The sequence below is a fragment of the Australozyma saopauloensis genome, chromosome 2, assembly GCF_035610405.1.
Source record: "Australozyma saopauloensis chromosome 2, complete sequence".
Classification (NCBI taxonomy): domain Eukaryota; kingdom Fungi; phylum Ascomycota; class Pichiomycetes; order Serinales; family Metschnikowiaceae; genus Australozyma; species Australozyma saopauloensis.
In genome coordinates, this window is record NC_086132.1 from 1661674 (window position 1) to 1683913 (window position 22240).

The window sequence follows — 22240 nt, forward strand, 5'->3', positions numbered from 1 at the left end:
CAAGGGATTTAAGTAAATGAGTACATGAATATATATATCCACAAATAAATAGGCGTGCTAATGCTTCCGAGATATGATATCGGCCAATAATTTATTCGTGCCAAATGGGTTTTGCAAATATAAATTATGGCCGCCCTCAGGCACCTCATAGTAATGAACATTGTCTAAGGAATGCTTCTGGGTCATGTTGTTGACTAACTCTCTCCCAGCTTCAGAGTTCATGAAATCATGCAGTCCGTATATTACATGGGTGGTGAATTTCGAAAGAACCTCAGCAGAGGTCTCAGTGAATTTATCAAATAATGGCCATTTGCTTGTGGTTGCCGGAGTGAGCAAATATTTGATGTGAGTATCGGAATGAGTGCCGTTTGAAATAGAGTTATAGAGATACTCGACAAGAAGTTGACATTCTGTGTTGGTTCCATACTTCAATTCGTTAGTACTCTTGAAGACAGTCGGACCTCCTAGTTTCAGAATAACTTTATTGATAGCAAAAAGCTTTGAATACCACATGTTGTAATATTTTCCGACTCCGAATGGACCCATGAACTTCAACAAACGCGGCAAGTAAGGCTGAAGGTAGTACCAGCGGAGAATAGTGTTCTTCGACAAAATTGGGTATCTTGAAAGAAAATTGTATTCATTTGGACCAAGAGAGGGCTTGAGATCAGTCGTAGTGTCTGGAATAGGAGTATTGACTGTGTAAGCAGTTCTTTCCATTCCAACAGGAGACAATAGAATTAAATCATTGACAGCGTCTGGATTCTTCAAAGCATACGAGGCAGACCAATACCCACCAAAAGAGTGTCCAATTAAATAGTCAATCTTATTGATGCCACTGTTGATTCTCCAATTCTCCAAAGCATCAGTGTAGTAGTATTCCATATCTTCAAGGATTGGTTTGAATAACTTTTTCGAATTTTGAAACTGGGCCGTATCAAAATCGAACAGATCAACCAATTTGTAATATTTTTTGTACAAATCCTCTGGCCTTGTTGGGCGCGTGTCGTGAAGCTTTATGTGGTCCATACGAGGAATTGGTTTCCAATAGTTGATACTCGGGATTTTTGGGTTGGACGAGAGTCCGAACGATATGTTGTCTAAGAAGTGCACCTTGTAATTATTCTCTAGTCCCTTTAAAGAATTGATGATGTGGAAATTTCTAGCAAAACATCCTAGAGACGCTCCATATCCATGTAAGAACACAACATGTTTAGTTTGGAACGATGGGTCATTGACTACCTCGAAATATACCTCGTTGATGTAATTGCCATCATCGTCTATTCTTGTTTTAGCCGAACCTGTGTTTATTCCTTCGTTTTCCTTTAAATCCAATGGGAACAGTAGCCTCACCAACTGATCTTGAAGAACTTGAAGACGAGACGGATGGAGTGAGTTCCACCATATTTTGAGTCTTTTGCCGAAAGGCAATTGCTTCACGAGTCTAGTGTTCGGTTTATAGTCATGCGGAAGATGAAAGCATCGCAGTATTTGTAGGCTATAGCGATAGCCTCTGGAGCTTAACATTTAGTGAAATAGTATTGGAGGGACCACCAATAAGAAGGTACTCATCGCTCGAATGAACAAGAAAAACGTGGAGTATTGAGGGATTTAGCGAAATTGAAATTTACCAGGCTCATAGAATGCTGAAATCTATATCGTATTTTTCCATTAAAAGAGGTTAAGCGATTTTCGTGTTTGTTCATACTGATGTGAGGAACATAGGTTAACGATGAAACACAAAATCAGAAGCCACAATGTCTTTACAATTTCAACCCTTTATTAATGTCGCGAAGACAATCATTAAACCTCATTAGACCCTATGTACTATTTACAAGTCGTATGCATTGCTTAGTTTTCAACATCCTTCACCAAACCAACCTTGGCTGGTCTCAAAACTCTCTTGTTCAAGGTGTAACCCAATTGTTGAACGTGGAACACGGTTCCTGGTTCCTTGTCTGCCTGTGGAACCTCAAAAGTAGCCTCATGCTGGTTTGGGTCGAATTGCTCGCCCATTGGGTCAATCTTCTCGATACCGTGTCTCTCCAAGGTCTTCTCCAAGACGTTTCTGGTCATAGAAACACCATCAAACAAGTTCTTGACCTCCTCATTGGCCTTCAAGGTCTCCTCCTGAACAGATCCGAGAGCCAAGGTAAAGTTGTCCAAGGACTCCAACAAATCCTTGGCAAACTTTTGCAAGGCAAAGTCTTTAGCTTTCTTCACTTCTTGGGTGGTGATTTGCTGCAAATTACGGAAATCAGCGATGGCCTGGGCATAATGGTTCTTCATCTCAGCCAATGCCTTGTCTTTCTCAGCCAACTTCTCTTGCAAAATGGTCTCCTGAGATTTTTCCTCGGCAGCCTCAGTGGCTTCTGAGGCGTTCTCATTAGCGCCAGTCTCAGCAGCAGCTTCTTTTTCAGTAGCCTTGACTTCTGGTTCAGCCTTAGTAGAATTGAATCTTACGCCCGTGAATGGCTGGAAGGCAAGAACGGAAGATCTAGGTGCGGCTCTCAAGGAGACAGCAGCACGTGGAACGGACTTGACCAACGAGTTGTAGATGGCTCTTTGCATGATGTGAAAATATGTGTTAGTGGAGCTGTATTTGCCTTTGGACGTCTTAGGTACAAATTTTCAGACTATACACAGTCTTGGGGGATTAGCCAATTTGCAGCCAAGGGTGGTGCTGGAACATGGATGTGAAGAATCTCGAGTAATAGCACAATTATTTTTTTAATTTTTTTTGTGCTTTTCATCCTAATTTAGTAGCTTCGTGAAGCAGAGTCTGAATTTTTCTCTCTGATCTATGTGATTACATGCTAGGATTAAAGATGGAGTGATGGTAGAAACGAGAACCAGGTTACAAAACGAGGGTTGTTTTTATCATTCGTGATCACATGGATGAGTTCCATTGTCAAAAATGGTGAGAGATGTAGACAACTTCATGTTCTGTCTGCGCTCTAAATACCTTTGATTGCTTGGAAAAAGCCAAGACGCCGAGGCAAATGCTATCGAAAGCTTTCTTCAGATTCCTAGTCGCACAACAAGTGTGAGAATTAAGCAAGAAGACCAGAGATTTGTATGTATGGCTCTTAGTTACCCAGGAGCATTTCTCAAATAGAATAAACGATGTACATTGATCAATTTTCAACAAATTCAACTGGCGTGAAAACAGACACCATTGTCGGTTTTAATTTAGGTGCTTAAACGGAGCAATTCGAAATGATAAATCAAATGCGTTCCCTGACTCAACCACCTCATTTGAGTCTTTGGTCCTATCACAGTGGTAGCACAGAACTCCTGCTCTACCGAAACATACTCGAACTATCGTATCATTTATCAAAAACGAAACATGATGCTCATGCGAAGCGGATGCTGTCACAAGTCCGCATCATCCTTCAGCCACAAGGACATTGCCCTGAATCGCTGGTGCAGGTGCAGATTTCGCCGATCAGCGGCGACGCTTATAGATAAGTGCCTTACACCTTTGCACAAGAAATATCGAAATTGAAGATGAAAACCAGAAACAATGTTTTTTTCAGAAAACGCGTTATACTATTTTTGTTTCAAAATTCGAAGCAATTGAGGTCTTCGAAGTTTCAGTGAAGTTTCACGTCTTTTAGCTCTCTTCTAACTAATGTTTCACAGACTATTGCATGCGGAGATACAAAGTTGACAGATATTAGATGCAGAGACCCGTTTACTCGACAGGACTTTAAATCCTGGTAATCTATTGGGCGCTGTAACTCCACATCTTGGCAGAAGTTGAGGAGAGGAGTACCTTTAGATAGAAAGCCTATCTAAGTCCAAATTTTAGGCTTGGATAAACACATAGCTCCATTTTAATTGAAGTCAAGCGAGGCGGTTCCAATTCAATGCGATCATCCTTCCAATCGATTGTTTGGCAAGAATATTTTGTCTTTGAAATATTTCATTCAAAGCATTGTTACACGACTACTGCTGTCTATTACTTCAAACAAGCTATTTGCTCAAAGTTGGAGAGGTTGAAGCCGTTCATTGACTCGTAAAAGCATTCTATGCATAATCTATCTTTCGACTTAAGTGGTTCTGTAAAACGGTTGAAATCTCTGTGATCAGGACTCATGTGCACTACTGGCGTGGGAGAAGATTCAACCGGAGTCCGCAGCTTTTCAGCAACCTCCCCCTGTAGACCATAACAATGCTTGCTTACAAACCAAACGCATCTTAACAACAAGAATAAGGCGCTTTTCCAAAAGTTTACGATGAAAACTGAGATTTCTGTCGATTTCATCTATTCGTTCATGCAAATGTCGTACATATCTGTGCATATAAACTACGGATAAGAGAGGGGTGGAAATTGTATCAAGATAACGATAGCATTTTGGGTGTGCATATGCACCTAATCAAGGTGAATTGTAGTGCACATACCCATATCTGATACGCATGGCAGAGGAAGTAGTGCAGGTGACTTTTGGCAAGATACTTTGCACCAAGCATATATAGACAGACATGTTTCTTCAATTCTGAAGTTTCATCAAATTAATCGAAACACAAGAATGTCAAAAGTTGAAATAATTGACACAGTTGACGAGGTGTCAGAAACCAAGAGTGAACCAACAAATCTCACTACTTGGCAAAAGATCGTCAGATTTCTTGAAGTAGAGCATGACGATGATCTCACTACTTCCCAAAGATATCTCTACAACCACGATTTGAGACCAGTCGAAGCTGAAAGAAGACAATGGTCATGGTACAACTACGTGTTCTTTTGGATTGCGGATTCTTTCAACATTAACACCTGGATGATTGCTGCAACAGGTGTGCAACAGGGTATGAATTGGTGGCAGACCTGGCTTTCAGTGTGGCTAGGCTACTTGTTGTGTGGTATTTTCGTCTCCATGAATGCTAGAGTGGGTGTCGTGAACCACATTTCATTCCCAATCTCGGTGCGTGCGTCATTCGGAATTTTCTTTGGACTCTGGCCCGTCATCAACAGAGTGGTAATGTCGTGTGTTTGGTACGCTGTTCAGGCTATGGTGGCTGGTCCATGTGTTGGTCTCATGTTGCGTTCTATTTTCGGACAGAACTTGGACAAGACTATGCACAATGGAATCAGTAACCCTAACCTCACCACCTTCCAGTTTTTGAGTTTCTTCCTCTTCTGGCTCTTTTCTTTGCCCTTCTTGTACTTCAGTCCTCACAAAATTAGACACTTGTTTACTGTTAAAGCCTACGTTGCACCAGTCGCTGGTGTTGGTTTCTTGATCTGGACTTTGGTCAAGTGCAATGGAGTCGGACCAATCATTCACGAGAAATCCAAACTCGAAGGAACAGCTTTGGCCTGGGCTTTCGTTGAGTCGACTATGAACGCATTGGCTAACTTCGCTACCTTGATCTCCAATGCTCCTGACTTCTCTCGTTTTGCTGACAAGCCAACCTTCGCCATGAAGTACGTTGTTCAAACCGTGTCTATTCCATTGTGTTTCTCCATCACCTCCTTGATCGGTATCTTGGTTTCCTCTGCATCTACTCAGTTGTACGGTGAAACATACTGGTCTCCATTGGAAGTGCTTGGCCGCTTTTTGGACAACTATAGTGCTGGAAACAGAGCTGGTGTGTTTTTGATCAGTTTTGCATTTGCTATTGCCCAATTGGGTACCAACATTTCAGCCAATTCTCTTTCATTTGGTACAGATGTTACCGCCGTTCTTCCACAATTTGTCAATATCAGAAGAGGTTCCTACATTTGTGCATTGTTGGCCTTGATTGTTCAACCATGGAATTTGTTGTCCAGCTCTTCAAAGTTCACCACCTACTTGTCTGCCTACTCTGTGTTCCTTTCCTCCATTATTGGTGTCATTTGTTGCGACTACTACTATGTGAGAAGAGGTTACCTCAAATTGACCCACTTGTACTCCACCACTGCACCAGAAGAGCCATCTCAGATGTCATACTATATGTACAACAAATTGGGTCTCAACTGGAGAGCGCTTGTAGCCTACATCTGCGGTATTTTGCCCAACATTGTTGGTTTCGTTGGTGCTACCTCTGGAAGTGACAAAGTACCAATTGGTGCCATTGAGGTTTACCGCTTCAACTATTTCTTGGGATTCTTTGTTGCAGGCCTTATATACGCTGGCTTGTGCTACCTCAGCCCTATTGAGGGTACTCCAAACGTCAAGCCTTTCGAGAAGGCATGGTGTGAGGAAATTCCAGACGTGGAAGACTTCGAAATGGAGTTGCAAGGACGTTTGACTCAGGGAGTCGAAACAGGCTCGGTTGCCTCTTCTACTGGGGCTAAAAAGGATGGTTTTGCTTAAACCTATATAATTATTATGACCTCATTTAATTTTTCTGAAATCCGTGTAAGCCCATCAAAATCAATCAGCTCACAAAAGCTTATTCACAATATGAAGCTCGCCCTATTCATTGCAACTCATTGATGTACTAGCCGCATAAAGTGACGCGCACCTGCATCTAGTGGTTTGAGATCTTATCGGTGCCGCGAGAGGTGACTCACTCTGGGGCCCCGGATATCGCACAAAGTGAATAAACCACGTGACCACCATAGTATTTAATTTTCCAGAAATTGCCCATTTGCACAACTCCAAACAATTACTACAAAATGTTGTCCAGATCCGTTCGTCGTGCGTTCTCCACCTCTACCCCAGCATTGAAGACCTTGAAAATTGGTTTGATTCCAGGTGACGGAATTGGAAGAGAAGTCATTCCAGCTGGTAGAGCTGTGTTGGAAAACTTACCCTCCAGATACGATTTGCAATTCGAGTTTGTTGACTTGGAGGCCGGTTTCGAGCTCTTCCAGAAGACTGGAACTGCATTGCCAGACAAGACCGTTGAGGTTTTGCAAAAGGAGTGTGACGGTGCGCTTTTCGGTGCTGTGTCGTCTCCAACCACCAAGGTTGAGGGATACTCCTCGCCAATTGTTGCCTTGAGAAAGAAGTTGGGCTTGTATGCTAACGTCAGACCTGTCAAGTCTGTTGAGGGAATTGGCAGACCTGTTGATATGGTCATTGTTCGTGAGAACACTGAGGACTTGTACATTAAGGAAGAGAGAATCTACACCAAGGAAGACGGCACCAAGGTTGCTGAGGCCATCAAGAGAATCTCCGAGACTGCCACCTCCAACATTGCCAAGATGGCTTACCAGATTGCTTTGCTGAGACAGGTTATCAGAAACACCTCTGATGTCAAGTCTCTTCACTCCGAGCCTTCTGTCACCGTGACCCACAAGTCCAACGTGTTGTCTGTCTCCGACGGATTGTTCCGTGAGACCTGTAAGAAGATTCATGACACCAACGTGGACTTCCAAGCTGTTCAATACAAGGAGCAAATTGTTGACTCCATGGTCTACAAGATGTTCCGTGACCCAGAGATTTTCGACGTCGTTGTTGCTCCAAACTTGTACGGAGACATCTTGAGTGACGGTGCTGCTGCTCTTGTCGGCTCCTTGGGTGTTGTGCCTTCTGCCAACGTTGGTGCTAACTTCGCCATTGGTGAGCCTTGTCACGGTTCCGCTCCAGACATCGAGGGTAAGGGCATCTCTAACCCTATTGCCACCATCAGATCTACTGCTTTGATGTTGGAGTTCATGGGCTACTCCGATGCCGCAGCTAAAATTTACACTGCTGTTGATGCCAACTTGGCCGAGGACAAGATTAAGACACCAGACTTGGGTGGTAACTCATCTACTCAAGAGGTCATTAACGACATCGTCGCCAGACTTCTTTAAATGCATTACGATTACGCTGATAATATAACTTATAATAGATGATCTCTCAGATGTTTCTTCTTAAATTAATCAAGCTTGTGGATCCCTAACAAAACATGCTGCAAAAAAGCCAATACCTCCGTCTTCCTTGGGAACAAATCTAACACATGCGCCAGCCATCTCTTTGCATTTCTCCAAATCTGCATCACAAAGGGTTGAAAATTCCTGCTCCCAACCTCTTCTAGGCCATTCAGGCACAACGATATCACGTTTAGCCAACTTCCAGCCTTGCTTTTGAATATCTGGGTCTCGAAGCAAGTCAACAACTACTCTCTCATTCTCATGTGGGTGGATAGAGCATGTTGAGTAGACCACTTTATGAGCCTTTGGAAACGAAAGTGCATGCTTCACAATTTTGAACTGGAACCCTGCAAGCTTATTTAGTCTTTCGGTGTCTATGTCCTCTTGTGTCTGCTCCGCAGAGCTGGCATCTTCGACTGCTCTTCCGAAAATTCCAGACCCACTGCAGGATGGATCCACAATAAGACCGGTAATTTGGGGGAAATCGGCGGCGCTGATGGCAGTAAAGTCGGAGTGAGTAGGGTGGATTAGATCCTTCCTCTTTTTTCCAGTAGCAGTCTCGCACATCGTTTTTAGCACCTTCACTCTGCGGTCATCTCTCTCGAAAGCATAGACCACACCATCTAGCTTGTCCACGTACGAAGCCAAATGTGTTGTCTTATTTCCCGGAGCAGCAGTTGCATCAATGACCTCGCTGTGTTGGTCGTTCTTGTCATCAAACAAAATGGCAGCAGGAAAACATGAAGCACGGTCTTGAATGATTACTTCGCCCTTCAAATAGGCTTCTGAGGATGTGAGCTTCTCTCTTGGATGGATGCCGTAAAGGTGTTTAATGAAAGGATCCTCATAAATGACACCGGTGCTAATTATATCTCCAATTGCAGACACGGGCTGCAAATCGGAAAAGAACTTGTGTTTTTTAAATAAAGTCTCTGGGTCGGTCTTGATGGTATTCACTCTGAACCACCTTACAGGAGTTTCATCATCATCCATACCATCCTTAAGAGGCAATTGGTCAACGGATTTAGCCTTGAATTTGAGTTTAAGTTTGATCAACTCAGCATGTAGCCTTGTTTTATTGGCAAGAAATGCGTCCTTGATTGGATGCTTTCCAGATTGGATTCTGCCCTTTGGTGAGAAGAGGAAATCATGCACTAGCAACATAAGCAAACTTTCCTTCACTTTGAGCTTGCGAATAGCAGGAAATTGTTCTATTTTCGACTTCTTGATTATGGTCATGATGTGCTCTTTGAATTTGAGCGTAGAAATGACGAGCGCATAAACATGTTTTGGCGAGTTTGTTAATTTTGCATTGAAAATACGGGTTTTAAGACCTCTCTCTCCACCTTTGAGAAAGCTTTCAGCCTCGAAATATAGCTTCATATGGATATATTAGTATGGTTGAAATTTAATCGGTGATGCCCTCGGATGCAGGCTCCATGTTGTAGTGGATTGATTCATCACAGTGATTTTATAAGTGAAAAGGGAAAATTCATCAAAGTATGAGGAAGATCTATAGATCTGAATTTGGTTTAGACTTTAGATTGAAATTGGGTCAAAGGTTTTGAGCGAGTGGGCATTTTCAAGTAACGAGCCAAAATCTGGGTGATGAGTGACTATAACGTCAATTTGAATTAATCTGTATCCGCCAATACTTTTCAGAACATAATTTTCTAACATAATTCCGCTACTATTCTGTTTCTTAGAAGCGTTTGTTCTGGTAGATCGAACCTACGACTGTTCAGGATAGATAAGAAACCTTTCCTACCAAAAAGTCAAAAATCCAAGCTTTCGAGTACAAGCTATACAGATAACGGAACACTCTAGAACAACAAAATACTTGAAAAAAAAAATAAGTCAACTTCTTTATCTCCCAGTCTGTCTGCTCCTTTCCCCATATGTGGAGGCACGGGTCTGAAGTCCCCCATACCTTTGCCCAGATAAATCTACCATCACACTTAGCTGTGAAAGCCACCTGATCCGTATCTGTGGCATGACCAACCCACCAGCCAATGCGTTCCCCTCGGGAACAAGACTCACTGTAGGCTCCCATCAAGTGTCCATCCTCAAATACATCTCGCAAGGTGGTTTTGCGTACGTCTACACTTGCACCATAGATCCACCATTCAGAGGCAGCACCATTGCTTGTCTCAAACGAGTGGTGGTCCCCAATAAGACAGAACTCACTCTTCTCCGACAAGAAGTCGATGCCATGAAGCGGTTGCGGGGCAATGTCCACATTGTATCCTACATTGACTCTCACGCTGCCAGACTCCCCATGCAAAGTCCCGATCAAACACAGCAGTACGAGGTCCTTCTTCTCATGGAGTACTGTTCCGGTCTGGGGCTTATAGATTTTATGAATACGCGCTTGACCCAGCGACTCTCTGAGCCAGAGGTTCTCAGTATAATGGGCCAGATTACCACTGCTGTAGCTATGTGTCACCACTTGGAACCTCCTCTCATACATCGTGACATCAAAATCGAGAACGTATTGATTGATGATAAAGGTACATATAAACTTTGTGATTTCGGATCTGCTGTTGGCTACTGCAAGGTACCGACCAACCAACAAGAATTGCAGAGTTTACATCTGGATATTATGCAGCACACCACACCACAATACAGAGCACCCGAAATGATCGACTTATCGCGTGCATTTCCTGTGGATGACAAATCTGATGTCTGGGCCTTGGGCATATTCTTGTACAAATTGTGCTACTTTACTACTCCATTTGAGCTGCATAACCAACGCAATCTTCAGGATCTTGAGCATCTGATCCTTTCATGCCTGACAAGATTAAGATTTCCTGCTTCACCAAGATACTCCTCCCGCCTACAGAATGTGATTGGCTGTTGCTTGAGAGAGGACCCCCGCCGCAGACCAAATGCCCTTCAGTTATTGCAAGAGGTGTGTCAGATGCAGAACATCAATGCTATCCCTGACGTTATTCCATACTCTGTCAAGGTGCATCATTTGGCCATGGAAGGCCTTGCAAATCCTCCAAGCCACGGTTTGACTCCAAGCAAGCTGGAGGAAGACAAGTTACAACGCAAGACTCCACTGAAGATGGAAAACCAAGGGGAGGTCTTCTCCAAAATTGACAAGTCTAAACTTCTTAAAATCCGGTCAAACCCTAATCCGAAACCTAGACCAAAATCGGAGCTATATCCAGCCACAGGTCGGACGAGCTTTTCCTCTACTTCTCTTCACGATATGGTCAAACAACAAGTTAACGCAACCAGTCAGGAAGTTTCAAACATGCGCAAGTATGATGATCGTGGTCAGGATACCATTGAGTTTTTGCGTGGGAAAGAGGAAGCTGGGTTATCATCGAACCAAAACACAGGAGGGTCATTCAAGGCCTCGATCAGAAACGGATTACGCCATTTCAGCACCGGAGGTTCGGTAAAGTCGCAAAGAAGTGGAACTTATGTCTCTATTCATCAAAATGAGAAAGAAAAGCAGCCTGACGAAAGCCGGGCGCAATTGCTGGAAGAACCCAAACGTCGCTCCTCGATTCAAAGAAGAGTCCAGCAACTTCTTCACAATAAAGATAAGAAGCCGGCAAAAACCGCTTCTGGTTATGGTAAATACACTGATCAGGATGATATTTCCGCTATTAACCATTTTGAAACTACAAATAGTGGAGTGTCAACTCCATTGTCACCATCAGAGCCAAAGCATCCCGCCAAGTTTGAATTCGAAAGAAAAGTGGATTCTTCAGTCAAGAGCGAATTAACAAATTCGCTGACTAAGAAGGCAATTCAGAATCCTAAGATTAGAGCTGCTCCAAAAAGATCAGATTCTCACCCACCCCCATGCCCTCCTGGAATCAAGTATAGATTACCTAAAGAGCAGTTTGAAGAGAATAAGAGCCATTCGACTAAGGCACAAGAGCCTCTCAAAGCCAAACAAGACAAAAAGCGCCCACCACCAAAACCTTCTAAACCTCAACACCTTAAGGTTGACGAGACTAGAAATGTCAGCAACTCAAGTGATTTATTCATGCCGGACTTGGATGATCTCGAGAAGCTGTTCAGCAGACGATACCCCAGCTATGTTTAGGAGTACGTACACACAAAGGATATTTTGCATCATAGGATCCGTAGTTACACAATGTTGGTTGCCTTGATTAATTTGTTAAGTTATCATGAGAACATTAAATTTTATTCATTAAATTAGGATGATTCAGACTCCAGAAAATCTGCAATGCTGTCCAATATAAACTCGATACTTTCATCAAACTTTTCGTTGGTGACATCCCACAAGCCATCTCCGACTGCTTTGATGACATGCCCAAATTTTCTTCTTGGCTGTTTGCCTACATCCTCTGTTTCGCCCTTGCCGCCTGTTCCAACCCAACAAGGATTCATACAACTGGTAAACACTAGAGAATTTTGATAGTACCAATCAACCATCGATTCATCCATGACGGGTACCAAGGCCTTGAGATTAGACCTGCTAGCAAACACGACGGTTCCTTGCACTAAATCTTTGATTTCTTGTGACAGCCTCTTTGCATATAGATGTACAATGGCTTGATATGCCTCTCCATAGCCAACAAACACAACCTTCTTGACTGCCGAGAAATAGGAAATATAGTTATCCCAAATCCAAAGCAATAGTTCTTGAGAAAAGATAGCGGAGTTGTAATTGGAAGGCTTGGCGGAGTCAGCAGAGGACTTGGTTCCATTTGTAGTTGCTTCCAGATATGATGGAATATTTATGTCAATGTATCCAACGTTTTCTGTTGATCCTTCGCTTTCCAATTCTTTTGTAATTTTGTCAATGTACTTTGTGAGTGGATGTTGTAGAATCACCGAGGAGTTGCAGTCAATTGTTCCGTTGATAGGGTTGATGCTTGCCCACACTTCTGGCGGATCATGAATTGATATGATAATGGATGTGGAGTTGTAAATGTCTTGGCTCGCTAGAACAAGATCCTCGACATGCGAAGGGACATCTAATGTGAACAGCGATTGCTTCTCGTTCGAATTGTAAATGATAGGAAGGTTTATGAACGAATAGCGCGAGAGTAGGTTCTGCGCTTGATACGCTCTGAGGGGTTCAGCGAATGGCAAAGTTTGTTCTTCAGGGACATCACAACTGTCATCAAATATGTGAGATGCAATTCCAGGTCTCATACACTTCCAGTATCTAGATTGAATTTTCATCACCTCGTTCACTGTTTCAATTGTTTCGATGCTGGGTTGACGACTGATTGTATTCTCAGGGGGTTCTCCCACCAATACTTTAGCTACACCCAAGGCACTGTTACTAATAGAGTCGAGATTATAACCTCCCTCTAAAATAACGGTGAGTTTACCTTTAGCAATAGCTTTTAACATGTGCGTGAGTTGACCATAGCCTGCCGGAGTGACGTGACATTGGCCAATTATGTCACCATCAGCAGCATCAAATCCAGCACTGACAATAACAAGATCAGGATCAAATTCACTGATGATCGGTATGACGACTTTGTGGAAAGCATACATATAGTCTGCATCACCGACACCCGCACCTTGCCATGGAATATTGACTGAGTAGCCCTCACCGCTACCCTCACCCACCTTGTCAGCACCTCCATACTTTGTACCAGGATAGAATTTACCATTTTCGAAACGATGTAGAGAAATGTACAAGACCTCTTTGTTATCATAAAACGCCTTTTGGGTTCCATTGCCATGGTGAATATCCCAATCCAAAACGACTATCCGTCGACAGGAGTCAGGATATGACTTGAGCATGTTTTTGGCTGCCACAGCAACATTGCTGAACAAACAAAATCCACCAGGCGTGTCTGGTTCAGCATGATGACCTGGCGGGCGCACAATTGCGATGGAGTTCTTAACACGTCCCTCAAGAACAGCTCTACACGCTTCAATCAGTCCACCACAAGAGAGTTTTGCCAGGAGAAACAGGTCATTGTTGACATATATAGAGTCACCTTTCTCTGTTTCCTCTAGCAATTGGTCACGCGACATGGCCTCTGTTGAGGCAATGAAATTTAAGTGTTCTTCGGTATGAACCTCCAAGATTTCGGCAGTGGTAGCTTCACGGATTGGGATTTTCACCATTAATGGCCCAATGTCCTCGGACCCCGAAAGGGATTTGTCCTGAATGAGGCCCGCCTCGGCCAACTTCTTGTAAATTCGGTAAATACGACGAGGGTCCTCCGGATGAGGGTCAATGTATTCGAAGTAAGAAGTGAAAATCTTAGCATGGTATCTCATTCTCACGTCGTACACCACTCCCGTCTTGAGCGGGCTATAGAAAAGATCTGGTTTCTTATGGGGCACCACTACCAATGCCGGCGAAGGCTCCATTTTCTGGCGCTTGGCCCCATTTTCCAATTTTTGTGACCCAGAAAGTTCTTCCTCGTCGTGTTCAACTTTAATCGCACTGGTGCCATTTTTGTGCTCCTCTTCTTTTGGCAAGTCCTCAGACTCGTCTTTGGTTAGTGGAGATTCTACAGGCGCGTCGAGCGGCTGCGCTTGTTCTGCGGTTTCTATTATGGGCGCAGGATCAGTATCCATTTCGTCGTGGGTTCTGCTACGTAGTTGTTAAAGGTGTAGAAAAACAAAGAGAGTCTAGTAGTCAATATTGCAGCCTTGCACTAACCAACAGTGCACCTCCTGCAGGAACCAGATAAGTCTGGAGGTAGAATCTATGGAGAGAAGACTGGGGGAGGGGTAGGGAAGTTTTGCCGATGGAATTATGTGGCAGCTGCAAAAATGTATATTGAAATTAGTTTCGAGTTGGCTGCCACTAATTAAACTGATACATTCAAGTTGTTCTCTGTTTTGGCGCGTGTAATGGATGGGTGTGTCTACCGTTCTGGAGCACTGTGAGGGCCCCTCATGCTGAATGCGTAGGCTGGACGGATGCGGGAAAAGCGGCAAAAGGCGATAATTCTGCAAGCCGACAAAATCGGGCTGTAAATTTGATTCTAAACTTCCGAGAAAATTTGTTGAATTTGAAAATTCCACACGTAAACAGGTCTGTTCCACCCAATCTGGACCGATGAAGTGACTTGACCGCTGGGTGTTGTCAGATTCGGAGGTGCCCTATGCACACTCACACAAATGAGCATAATTCACTGCACTAGCTCTTTTGTCGGCTTATTCCTGAAATAGCATCCTGAAAAGAAATTTTTGAATTGGAAGCACAGATGATTTCGAATTCCAGATACTGTAGGGCGGGACCATAGGCCACACCAAGCCCATGTCTACTCGTATATTCCAGACGCACGCCTGAATTAAGGTTGCGAACCGTTGAGGTTTACCCGCTTTGCACGATACATGCAGAGGATACAATGTTACCGGTTCGGCGATATCGAACTTACATCATGAGACAAGATTGGGACTGGCTTCATTCAACCAGATTCAGCTTTGGATTCCGAAACGCTTCTCTCAAATTCGGAACATGTCTCACTTGGCAAGGGCGAGATTTGTTCCGGTCTCTGCAGACAGACTGCGACTGCACGGGCGGCTAGAGTGTGTGTTTGAAGATTTGCATCAACCCAAAAAGGAAGTCAGTCATAACTCAGTGCTGGAATGTATTGACCAAAAAAATAGGGTCCAGGTGTAGATTTCATTGAGAAAGACAAGCTTCGTCATTTTAGCGAACTAATTTGGTCTATTTTTTCTTTATGGCTACATAATGGTGACTTCTTTGTTCATTTGATAGAGTTTTAGTTTCAAAGTAGTAATTCCGTTGTACCTAATAGGGTTTAAAACGAATCTCCTTCTTCAGTTTCTTGTCAGATTTGCTCTTCTTCTCCTTCTTTTCCTTTTTCTTCTCCTTGCGCTCCTTTTTGTCTTTTTTCTCCCTCTTTTCCTTCTTATCTTTCTTCTCTTTCTTGTCCTTTTTCTTATCACTGCGTTCGTCAATGTCCATTGATTCGGATTCAAGATCCTTGCTAGCAACAGTACCTTGAGATTCTATAACGAATGGAAGGCTCCATGATTTGACAAGCCCGTCCTCACCGCATGTCAAAGCCGTTTTGGTGCCTGGAATGACACAAACATCACGCACGACTTCTTCGCCATGAGCTCGAGCGAAATTGATAATTTTGCTCTTATCAAAAGATTCCAGTTTTGGGTCAAACGGCATCAAGGAAAGGGTCCCTTCCAGATTTGCGCCATACACAATATAGTCTGTGAATAGGTCTACAACATACTCACAGTTGGGCCAAAGTGTACGTACATCACCCAATTCTTTAGGAGCAGCTTCGGTATTCACTTCATAATCGGTGTTGTTGAGATCGAAGAATCCTAGCGTCTCCATGTGTGTGAGAATGGCAATACGATCTGGACGAATGAAATGACACAGGTGAACAGACGCAAAATTGATGGCCTGGTGGAGAGCTTCGTCCTCATCCAATTCGTCTAGATTATAGACGTTTACACATCCATCGGTAGAGCCTGACATGAGGTATGGTAGAGTCAGGTGGAACTTGAGGTTGGTAACATCATCATGATGTGAATCTACAAATGATCTGGCCATCAGCTCAGGTTGACGCAAGTCCCAAATATGAATCTCCGCATCAGCGCCAGCAAGCTCTGTGCCAGCAGCAAGTGCAATCCCGTCTTTGCTCGCAAGCGAAAGATAATTGGGGTTCTTTGGAGAGGTGAGTGTCATAGCCGGTTGTTGAAGATCGTGTCGAAGATCCCACACTCTAACGCCGTCGGCAGCAGCAGTGGCTAGAGAATACTCATTGATTTTGTTTGTAGCATTGATGCTCGAGCCATGGGCTTTCACTTTTGCTAGAGGCTTGGATGTGTCTTTCAATGAGTAAAGAATAAGCTCACCCGAACTATTAGTGACAGCAAAAGCACCATTGGCAATTTCCGGAAAATAGTCTATAGAGAGCACCCAAGCATCGGACCCCGATTGCCAAGTGCTGTTGAGTGACGCGTTCATTGTGTTTCGTGAGTTCCACTTTATCTCTGGGGATGCTCATCACAGACTGTGAGTAAACCCCCGCACAACCCCTCGGATTCGTTAATAAGAAAAAATATCCTTATTTTAGTCGAAGAATTTATTCATGAATCAAGCTCCGAACCTATACTTAAGAAAGTCTTATTGCTACTCTTTCTGAACTGCTAGTCGTAAATACATATCGGAGTTAAGGTCATGAAAGTGGAATTGCACTTGAAATTAATTCAGAATAATGAATCGTCAGTTCTATTTCCCAAAGAAAAGAATTATTATTAGTGATTTTTGTTTTTGTCAGATTATATTTCTCCCTCTCTTCTACTATGAGACTGCATTCATGTGAAAGCCCTCTACAAAACAAATCACTATCGCCCTCCAGAACAACCACACATAATGAGTAGTGTGGTTCGAAAAGGATCGCATTTCACACCAAAGGTGAAAAAAAGACCTGTACGCAAACAATCCGTAGCCCCCACCCCGCCAGCTACACAGAACTCTGGTCAAGTTGATTCAACACAACAGACTCCTACAAAGTCGATCGATTCAGAAGCTTTGGACCCCAAGTCTAGACCTTTGGATGCTCTTTCACCACCTTCGACCCAAACAGTTCCTCTTCAAGAGAATTTGCTGTCCCAAGCAAAGACCGATATCCTTCCGAACGCAGCTACATCTCAAGACTCAGATGGCGCGTCAGGAGCGGAGAAAGCTAAAGATATTGAAGAGCCAGCCGTGGAAGACTTCAGCGATGGTGAAGATTATGGTGACAATGATATATTCAAGAAGCCCTTCGTTCAGGAAGATAAAACGAGAAGACGCTCCTCTGCAGCTAGTCACCGCCGTCTTTCTGGTCTAGGCTCGTTTCGCGGATCTATATCTGGTGCCTCTGGCCCTCTGGAAGCTGATCAGGAATCCTCTTCGCCTATGAATATTTCGATTCCCACAGCTAAGCCTCCCAAAAAGCGTAGACAGTCGGCCAGCTCCCGAGCTGTCAAGATCCAACGTACTTCGATTGTTGCAGCTCCTGAAGAACTACCCGAAGAACAGGATGAGGATGGTGAGCAAAGCGCACTAGATACTTCTAAGCTTAAGAAAGAAAAGGCTGTCACAATCAGACCCGTTGACTATACCACAGACATCACCGTCGGAATCTGTCCAGTCACAAACAAATTGCGTAAATTTCGCACTTCGGCAGCTGTTCTCGGACACGAGGACCTTCCTGTGGCACCTCCAGATTTGATAACCACAATTACCGATATTCGACAGATCCCAAAGAACATTGACATATCCGATGAAGATTTGTTTTCCAAAGTACACATCCTGGCTGATGAACTCAGTCTTGCAGAGCTCTGCAAACCTACAATTAAGATTGGTACAACGACAGAAAACTTCAACAGAGCTAGGCAGGCGCAGGTCAAAATAGCAGCAAGGAGAGAGGAACGTAGAAATGCTCGTGCTTTAGCGCGGAAGGAAAAAATCTCCTATGAAAAAGCGTTGAGAATAATTCAGGGAGACCTTCCACCTGATTCAGGCCCGAAGAAATTGGACATTATGGGTGATCTTGAAGATGAACCGGAGCCTGGTGCTGCTGTCCAAATCACGCTTATTGATGGTAAATTTCAGGTTGATCAGGAATCGACCGTTCTTTCCAGAAACCCTGCTGCGAATACCAGAAATCGTGAGGTCGAAATTGAGAACCCTTTCGAGAACCCTATCAATTCAAGTTCGTTCACCAGAGTGGCTCACACGGATACATGGACCCAAGATGAGGTAATGCAACTCTACAAGGCTCTCAGTACCTGGGGACCCAACTTCACATTCATAACTCAGCTTTTCCCACATCGCACGCGAAAACAAGTCAAGAGGAAATTTGCAGCAGAGGAAAAGAAAAACCCGCAGCTCATAGACCTCGCTATTAAGAGAAAGCTCCCCATGAATATTGAAGACTACACGCAAGCTCTACCTAGTGGAGAAAAACTCAAGTCCATGACCGACTTTGAGAAGGAAATGGAGAAAGTCCAGCAAGAACACCAAAAGCTCGTCGAGGAAATTCATATTGGGCGCCAACGTGCAATCAAGGAGGATTTGCAGAAGAAGGAGAGCATGGTCAGAAACACTGGTATGTCGAGGAGAGAAGTCAAGCAGGCATTGCGTAGAAACGAAGAGGTTGTTGGTGATGTGGACGATATCAAACTCTCAGGGTCCGGGATGGATAATTGAATTTTTTATATTGATGAAATAAAATCTAATGTTATGTATTCTTGACGTATTGAAAACTTCAATTATCTAATCGCTGATGCGTCATGTGATATAAGTAATTTCAGTTGCAGCCATTCCTGTACCGCGACTCAGATAAGTCAACAGTGTGTGAGTCTTACTTTGAATCTGATCATACTACATGTCTTCAACGAAAGACTATGTTTTAAACATAGAGACGGATGCCAATGAGAAGGCTGTGAAATTCACGGTCCAAAACAGACCTTCTTTCTTCTTGCGCTACTTGCGTATGCCACTAGTGGCAGCTCTTGTGGCATTATGTGTACCATCAGTCATGAAACTACGGGAAGGCTCGCTCCAATCGGGTCTCAAACCACATCACTTTCTTTTGCATGTTCTCCAACAGTCCATATCAAACCACGGAATACTCCTACATGGTGATATGGGTCGTATTCTCGCCGTCGCAGCATATCTCTTTGGGGCCATTCTACTCGCGTCGTTGCAACAACCCTCTGACTCTATCATGATAATGGAAAATTTAGGAGTGCAGCTCAATAGTCGCTCTTGGTGGAGTTTCACTAGTGGTATGAGCAACGGCGAGTTTATTCCGTTATCTGACATGATCGACATTGTAATTCATGAAGGATTCCACGGGTATGGACAAGTGATTTTTTACATGTGCGTCTTAACACGAGCTAAAAGTACGCATCCAGATAGCGGAACCGGCAACAGCGTCAAAGTGGTGTTTCCAAACTTTCTTCCGAGAAAGGATATACTCCTACAGGTATGGAAACAGAGTAGAGCATTGTTGTATGGACCTACCCGCAAACACTACAGAAGAGTTCCAGGACAAGGACTACGGGAAGTTAGTACTATGTTATAAACTCGAAGACTATACTTCAGTGTATTCTGTATAAAAAGACCGTATGTATTAAAAACCCAAAGGAATAGCATTTAAATTGAAGCGTGGCATAATGGAATTGGAGCCACTTCTATAAAATAATGAATTAATTTCAAATTGTAGTGAAATACCGTTCATCAACGGATGAGGGCCAAACATTTATTGACCTAATTGCTTGAAGACGTGAGCGAACTTCTTCTTCTCGGCTAAAGCAGCGACCAGGATGCTAGCACCTAAGTATAACGTGACACTTAAAAGCATCTTGGAGAAGTTTGGGTTAGCTGGAGTCATTTGAGATAAGGGAGCCATACCAACTAAACGAACTAATGAAGCTTGCATTATGATGTGTGTGGATTGATAAAGTCTATAGTAAACTATAGGCCGTTGAAATTTGAGAGGATTGTTTTGTGTTTGATAAGCTTCTGTTTTTAGTAGAAGCTAAGCGATGGAAGGGATTTGCTTTTGTGTGTATGATGAGGCTCAACAGAAGAGTGCAAAGAATTAGATTTATATACTCTGACAAGATTTTACGCGCCTTGCATGGCATCGCCTGAAGTAAGAGGTGCCGGTTATCTATCGGACAATATCGGAGAATCTTGGCTGGGAACGGCTTTCTTCTCTGTGTTCGACTCGTCGGGGCAATTAGCCCACACTGGCTGCAAATATTCTCTTACACAATTGACATCTCATGCGGGCTGTACATTGACACAAAAAAATTGCTGTTCTCGGAAAAATACCTCAAATATACTCCGGACACAATACTCGATATTCGGATCTTTTTCTTCAGCGATAAATCGTTGTAAATCGTTTTTATACCACTGGTTTCATAAGTGCATTCGGATTGAAGCGAGGCAAACATGGCTTCGGGAGTGCAGACAGTCGGAGAAAAAACACGAGACATCCTAGAAAAGAAGGGTGGAAATACTTTTGCGGCGAAAAAGCCCGCGAACACGAGACAGAAAGAAGGTCGCGAAAAAAAAGAAATAGACACAATAGGGCAATCTTGACGTTGACAGTGTAAAAGTTATTGAGTGTCGGAGAGTAGTCCCCAAAAGCTGAGTAGATTAGACGCTTGCATGCAAGCACGGACTCATAAGCCCGAGTTTCGGATTATCTGAGTCAACTAAGGCAAGCCACAGCTGTTGTAGGGGCCAGTATCGAAGGTATAACTCCGGAATCTTTGATCTATTATTACCTCGCTCGAATCTAGAGTAGAACAACAGGCAACAATTGCACTGATGTATCTCGAATTCGAGGGTTTCGTATAGATAGTGGGCTCGTGAGCAAGGATAGTTAAAACTTTATCTCCATAGTTTATATGTGTATCTTCTTAACAACTTTTGTTAATGAGAAAGGCTTTGAGCTAATTTGAGTGTCATTATGGCTATACAAGAATGACTTCGCTTCATCAAGTATTTCAAGTGCTAAGTTTCAAGGTTTTGATTAATTCAATCGTGAAGAAAAAATCGATTAAGACTATTCTCTAATTACGTTTTCTTTCGATATGATCCATTGAACAGATTGCCAAACGACCGCTGTGTAAACTTAACCAAATAAATGCACACATCGTGACGAATCTTACTCTTACGATTCGGTCCTCACATTCCGAAGTCCAGGCTTTTGGTCTTTGGATCTTTTGAATACTCTGGCTCTATTGAGAGAATACCCTCCATCGCACTTATCGCAAAGCGAATAATTGTGATACTCAAAACACTAGCTTCGGCTCTGTAGAGAATGTTTCACAAGATTGTCAGCTAGAGCAAGATACATCGCTTGTATTAATCGTCTTAAATGCATCTTGCTATGATTTAGTGAATCTACCTGACCTAAAACTTAGAAGATCTCTGGATATTTCCATTTTGGAGTGATTCATTTCAGTATTGTCCATTTTTCATACATTTGCAATTGCAATCGCCTTTTCAAGTTTACTCATACACATTACTAGGGTTATCATGCTTCAACCCTTAGTTTGAATCAACATCCCCGTTTTGTATGATGAAAGTAATCGTGCCACTGCTACGAGGGATACTGAATCTGTACGAAATACACTACTGCAATAGTGTAAAGAGTCGCCTCACAATATCATTGGGTCCCCAATCGAGCCCATGTTACTAAAGTCAGACAGAATACGTATAGTCACTTCTTGAGTTAATTTAGTTTAACACGATACAAGAAAATAAGCATGCAAAATAGAGAATCGACAAACGACTAGTTCTCGAAGTTATTGTCTCGGATCTACTGTTACACCTTTGCTCTAATGTACCATTAATTTCTACCTTTGGACCCTGTGCAAAACTACAGGGAAAATCTTGCAGCCGTTTTCGACACACAAACGCGGTTGCTACACAGGCTTGACGGGTGTATGCACTACACGCAGAGAACCGTACGGACC

The 22240-nt window shown here is 43.2% G+C and overlaps 10 protein-coding genes across 10 annotated transcripts; 5 read left to right on the forward strand and 5 right to left on the reverse strand.

Moving 5' to 3' along the window:
* Positions 1-57: 57 nt before the first annotated feature.
* On the reverse strand, positions 58-1029 carry PUMCH_001949 (uncharacterized protein; the record flags this gene model as incomplete). The annotated part of the gene is made up of 1 exon (XM_063020980.1): positions 58-1029. One exon carries the CDS (start codon positions 1027-1029, stop codon positions 58-60), a length of 972 nt encoding a protein of 323 aa, XP_062877050.1.
* Positions 1030-1851: 822 nt separating this feature from the next.
* PUMCH_001950 (uncharacterized protein) lies at positions 1852-2571 on the reverse strand (the record flags this gene model as incomplete). Its single annotated transcript, XM_063020981.1, has 1 exon — positions 1852-2571. The coding sequence occupies one exon, from the start codon at positions 2569-2571 to the stop codon at positions 1852-1854; it is 720 nt and encodes a 239-aa protein (XP_062877051.1).
* A 1964-nt stretch (positions 2572-4535) lies between these two features.
* PUMCH_001951 (uncharacterized protein) lies at positions 4536-6299 on the forward strand (the record flags this gene model as incomplete). Its single annotated transcript, XM_063020982.1, has 1 exon — positions 4536-6299. The coding sequence occupies one exon, from the start codon at positions 4536-4538 to the stop codon at positions 6297-6299; it is 1764 nt and encodes a 587-aa protein (XP_062877052.1).
* Positions 6300-6604: 305 nt separating this feature from the next.
* Positions 6605-7729, forward strand: PUMCH_001952 (uncharacterized protein; the record flags this gene model as incomplete). Its single annotated transcript, XM_063020983.1, has 1 exon — positions 6605-7729. One exon carries the CDS (start codon positions 6605-6607, stop codon positions 7727-7729), a length of 1125 nt encoding a protein of 374 aa, XP_062877053.1.
* Positions 7730-7798: 69 nt separating this feature from the next.
* PUMCH_001953 (uncharacterized protein) lies at positions 7799-9172 on the reverse strand (the record flags this gene model as incomplete). The annotated part of the gene is made up of 1 exon (XM_063020984.1): positions 7799-9172. The coding sequence occupies one exon, from the start codon at positions 9170-9172 to the stop codon at positions 7799-7801; it is 1374 nt and encodes a 457-aa protein (XP_062877054.1).
* Positions 9173-9782: 610 nt separating this feature from the next.
* On the forward strand, positions 9783-11858 carry PUMCH_001954 (uncharacterized protein; the record flags this gene model as incomplete). The annotated part of the gene is made up of 1 exon (XM_063020985.1): positions 9783-11858. One exon carries the CDS (start codon positions 9783-9785, stop codon positions 11856-11858), a length of 2076 nt encoding a protein of 691 aa, XP_062877055.1.
* Positions 11859-11971: 113 nt separating this feature from the next.
* PUMCH_001955 (uncharacterized protein) lies at positions 11972-14329 on the reverse strand (the record flags this gene model as incomplete). Its single annotated transcript, XM_063020986.1, has 1 exon — positions 11972-14329. The coding sequence occupies one exon, from the start codon at positions 14327-14329 to the stop codon at positions 11972-11974; it is 2358 nt and encodes a 785-aa protein (XP_062877056.1).
* A 1186-nt stretch (positions 14330-15515) lies between these two features.
* Positions 15516-16718, reverse strand: PUMCH_001956 (uncharacterized protein; the record flags this gene model as incomplete). Its single annotated transcript, XM_063020987.1, has 1 exon — positions 15516-16718. The coding sequence occupies one exon, from the start codon at positions 16716-16718 to the stop codon at positions 15516-15518; it is 1203 nt and encodes a 400-aa protein (XP_062877057.1).
* A 408-nt stretch (positions 16719-17126) lies between these two features.
* On the forward strand, positions 17127-18950 carry PUMCH_001957 (uncharacterized protein; the record flags this gene model as incomplete). The annotated part of the gene is made up of 1 exon (XM_063020988.1): positions 17127-18950. The coding sequence occupies one exon, from the start codon at positions 17127-17129 to the stop codon at positions 18948-18950; it is 1824 nt and encodes a 607-aa protein (XP_062877058.1).
* A 178-nt stretch (positions 18951-19128) lies between these two features.
* On the forward strand, positions 19129-19830 carry PUMCH_001958 (uncharacterized protein; the record flags this gene model as incomplete). The annotated part of the gene is made up of 1 exon (XM_063020989.1): positions 19129-19830. The coding sequence occupies one exon, from the start codon at positions 19129-19131 to the stop codon at positions 19828-19830; it is 702 nt and encodes a 233-aa protein (XP_062877059.1).
* Between the last annotated feature and the right edge of the window lie 2410 nt (positions 19831-22240).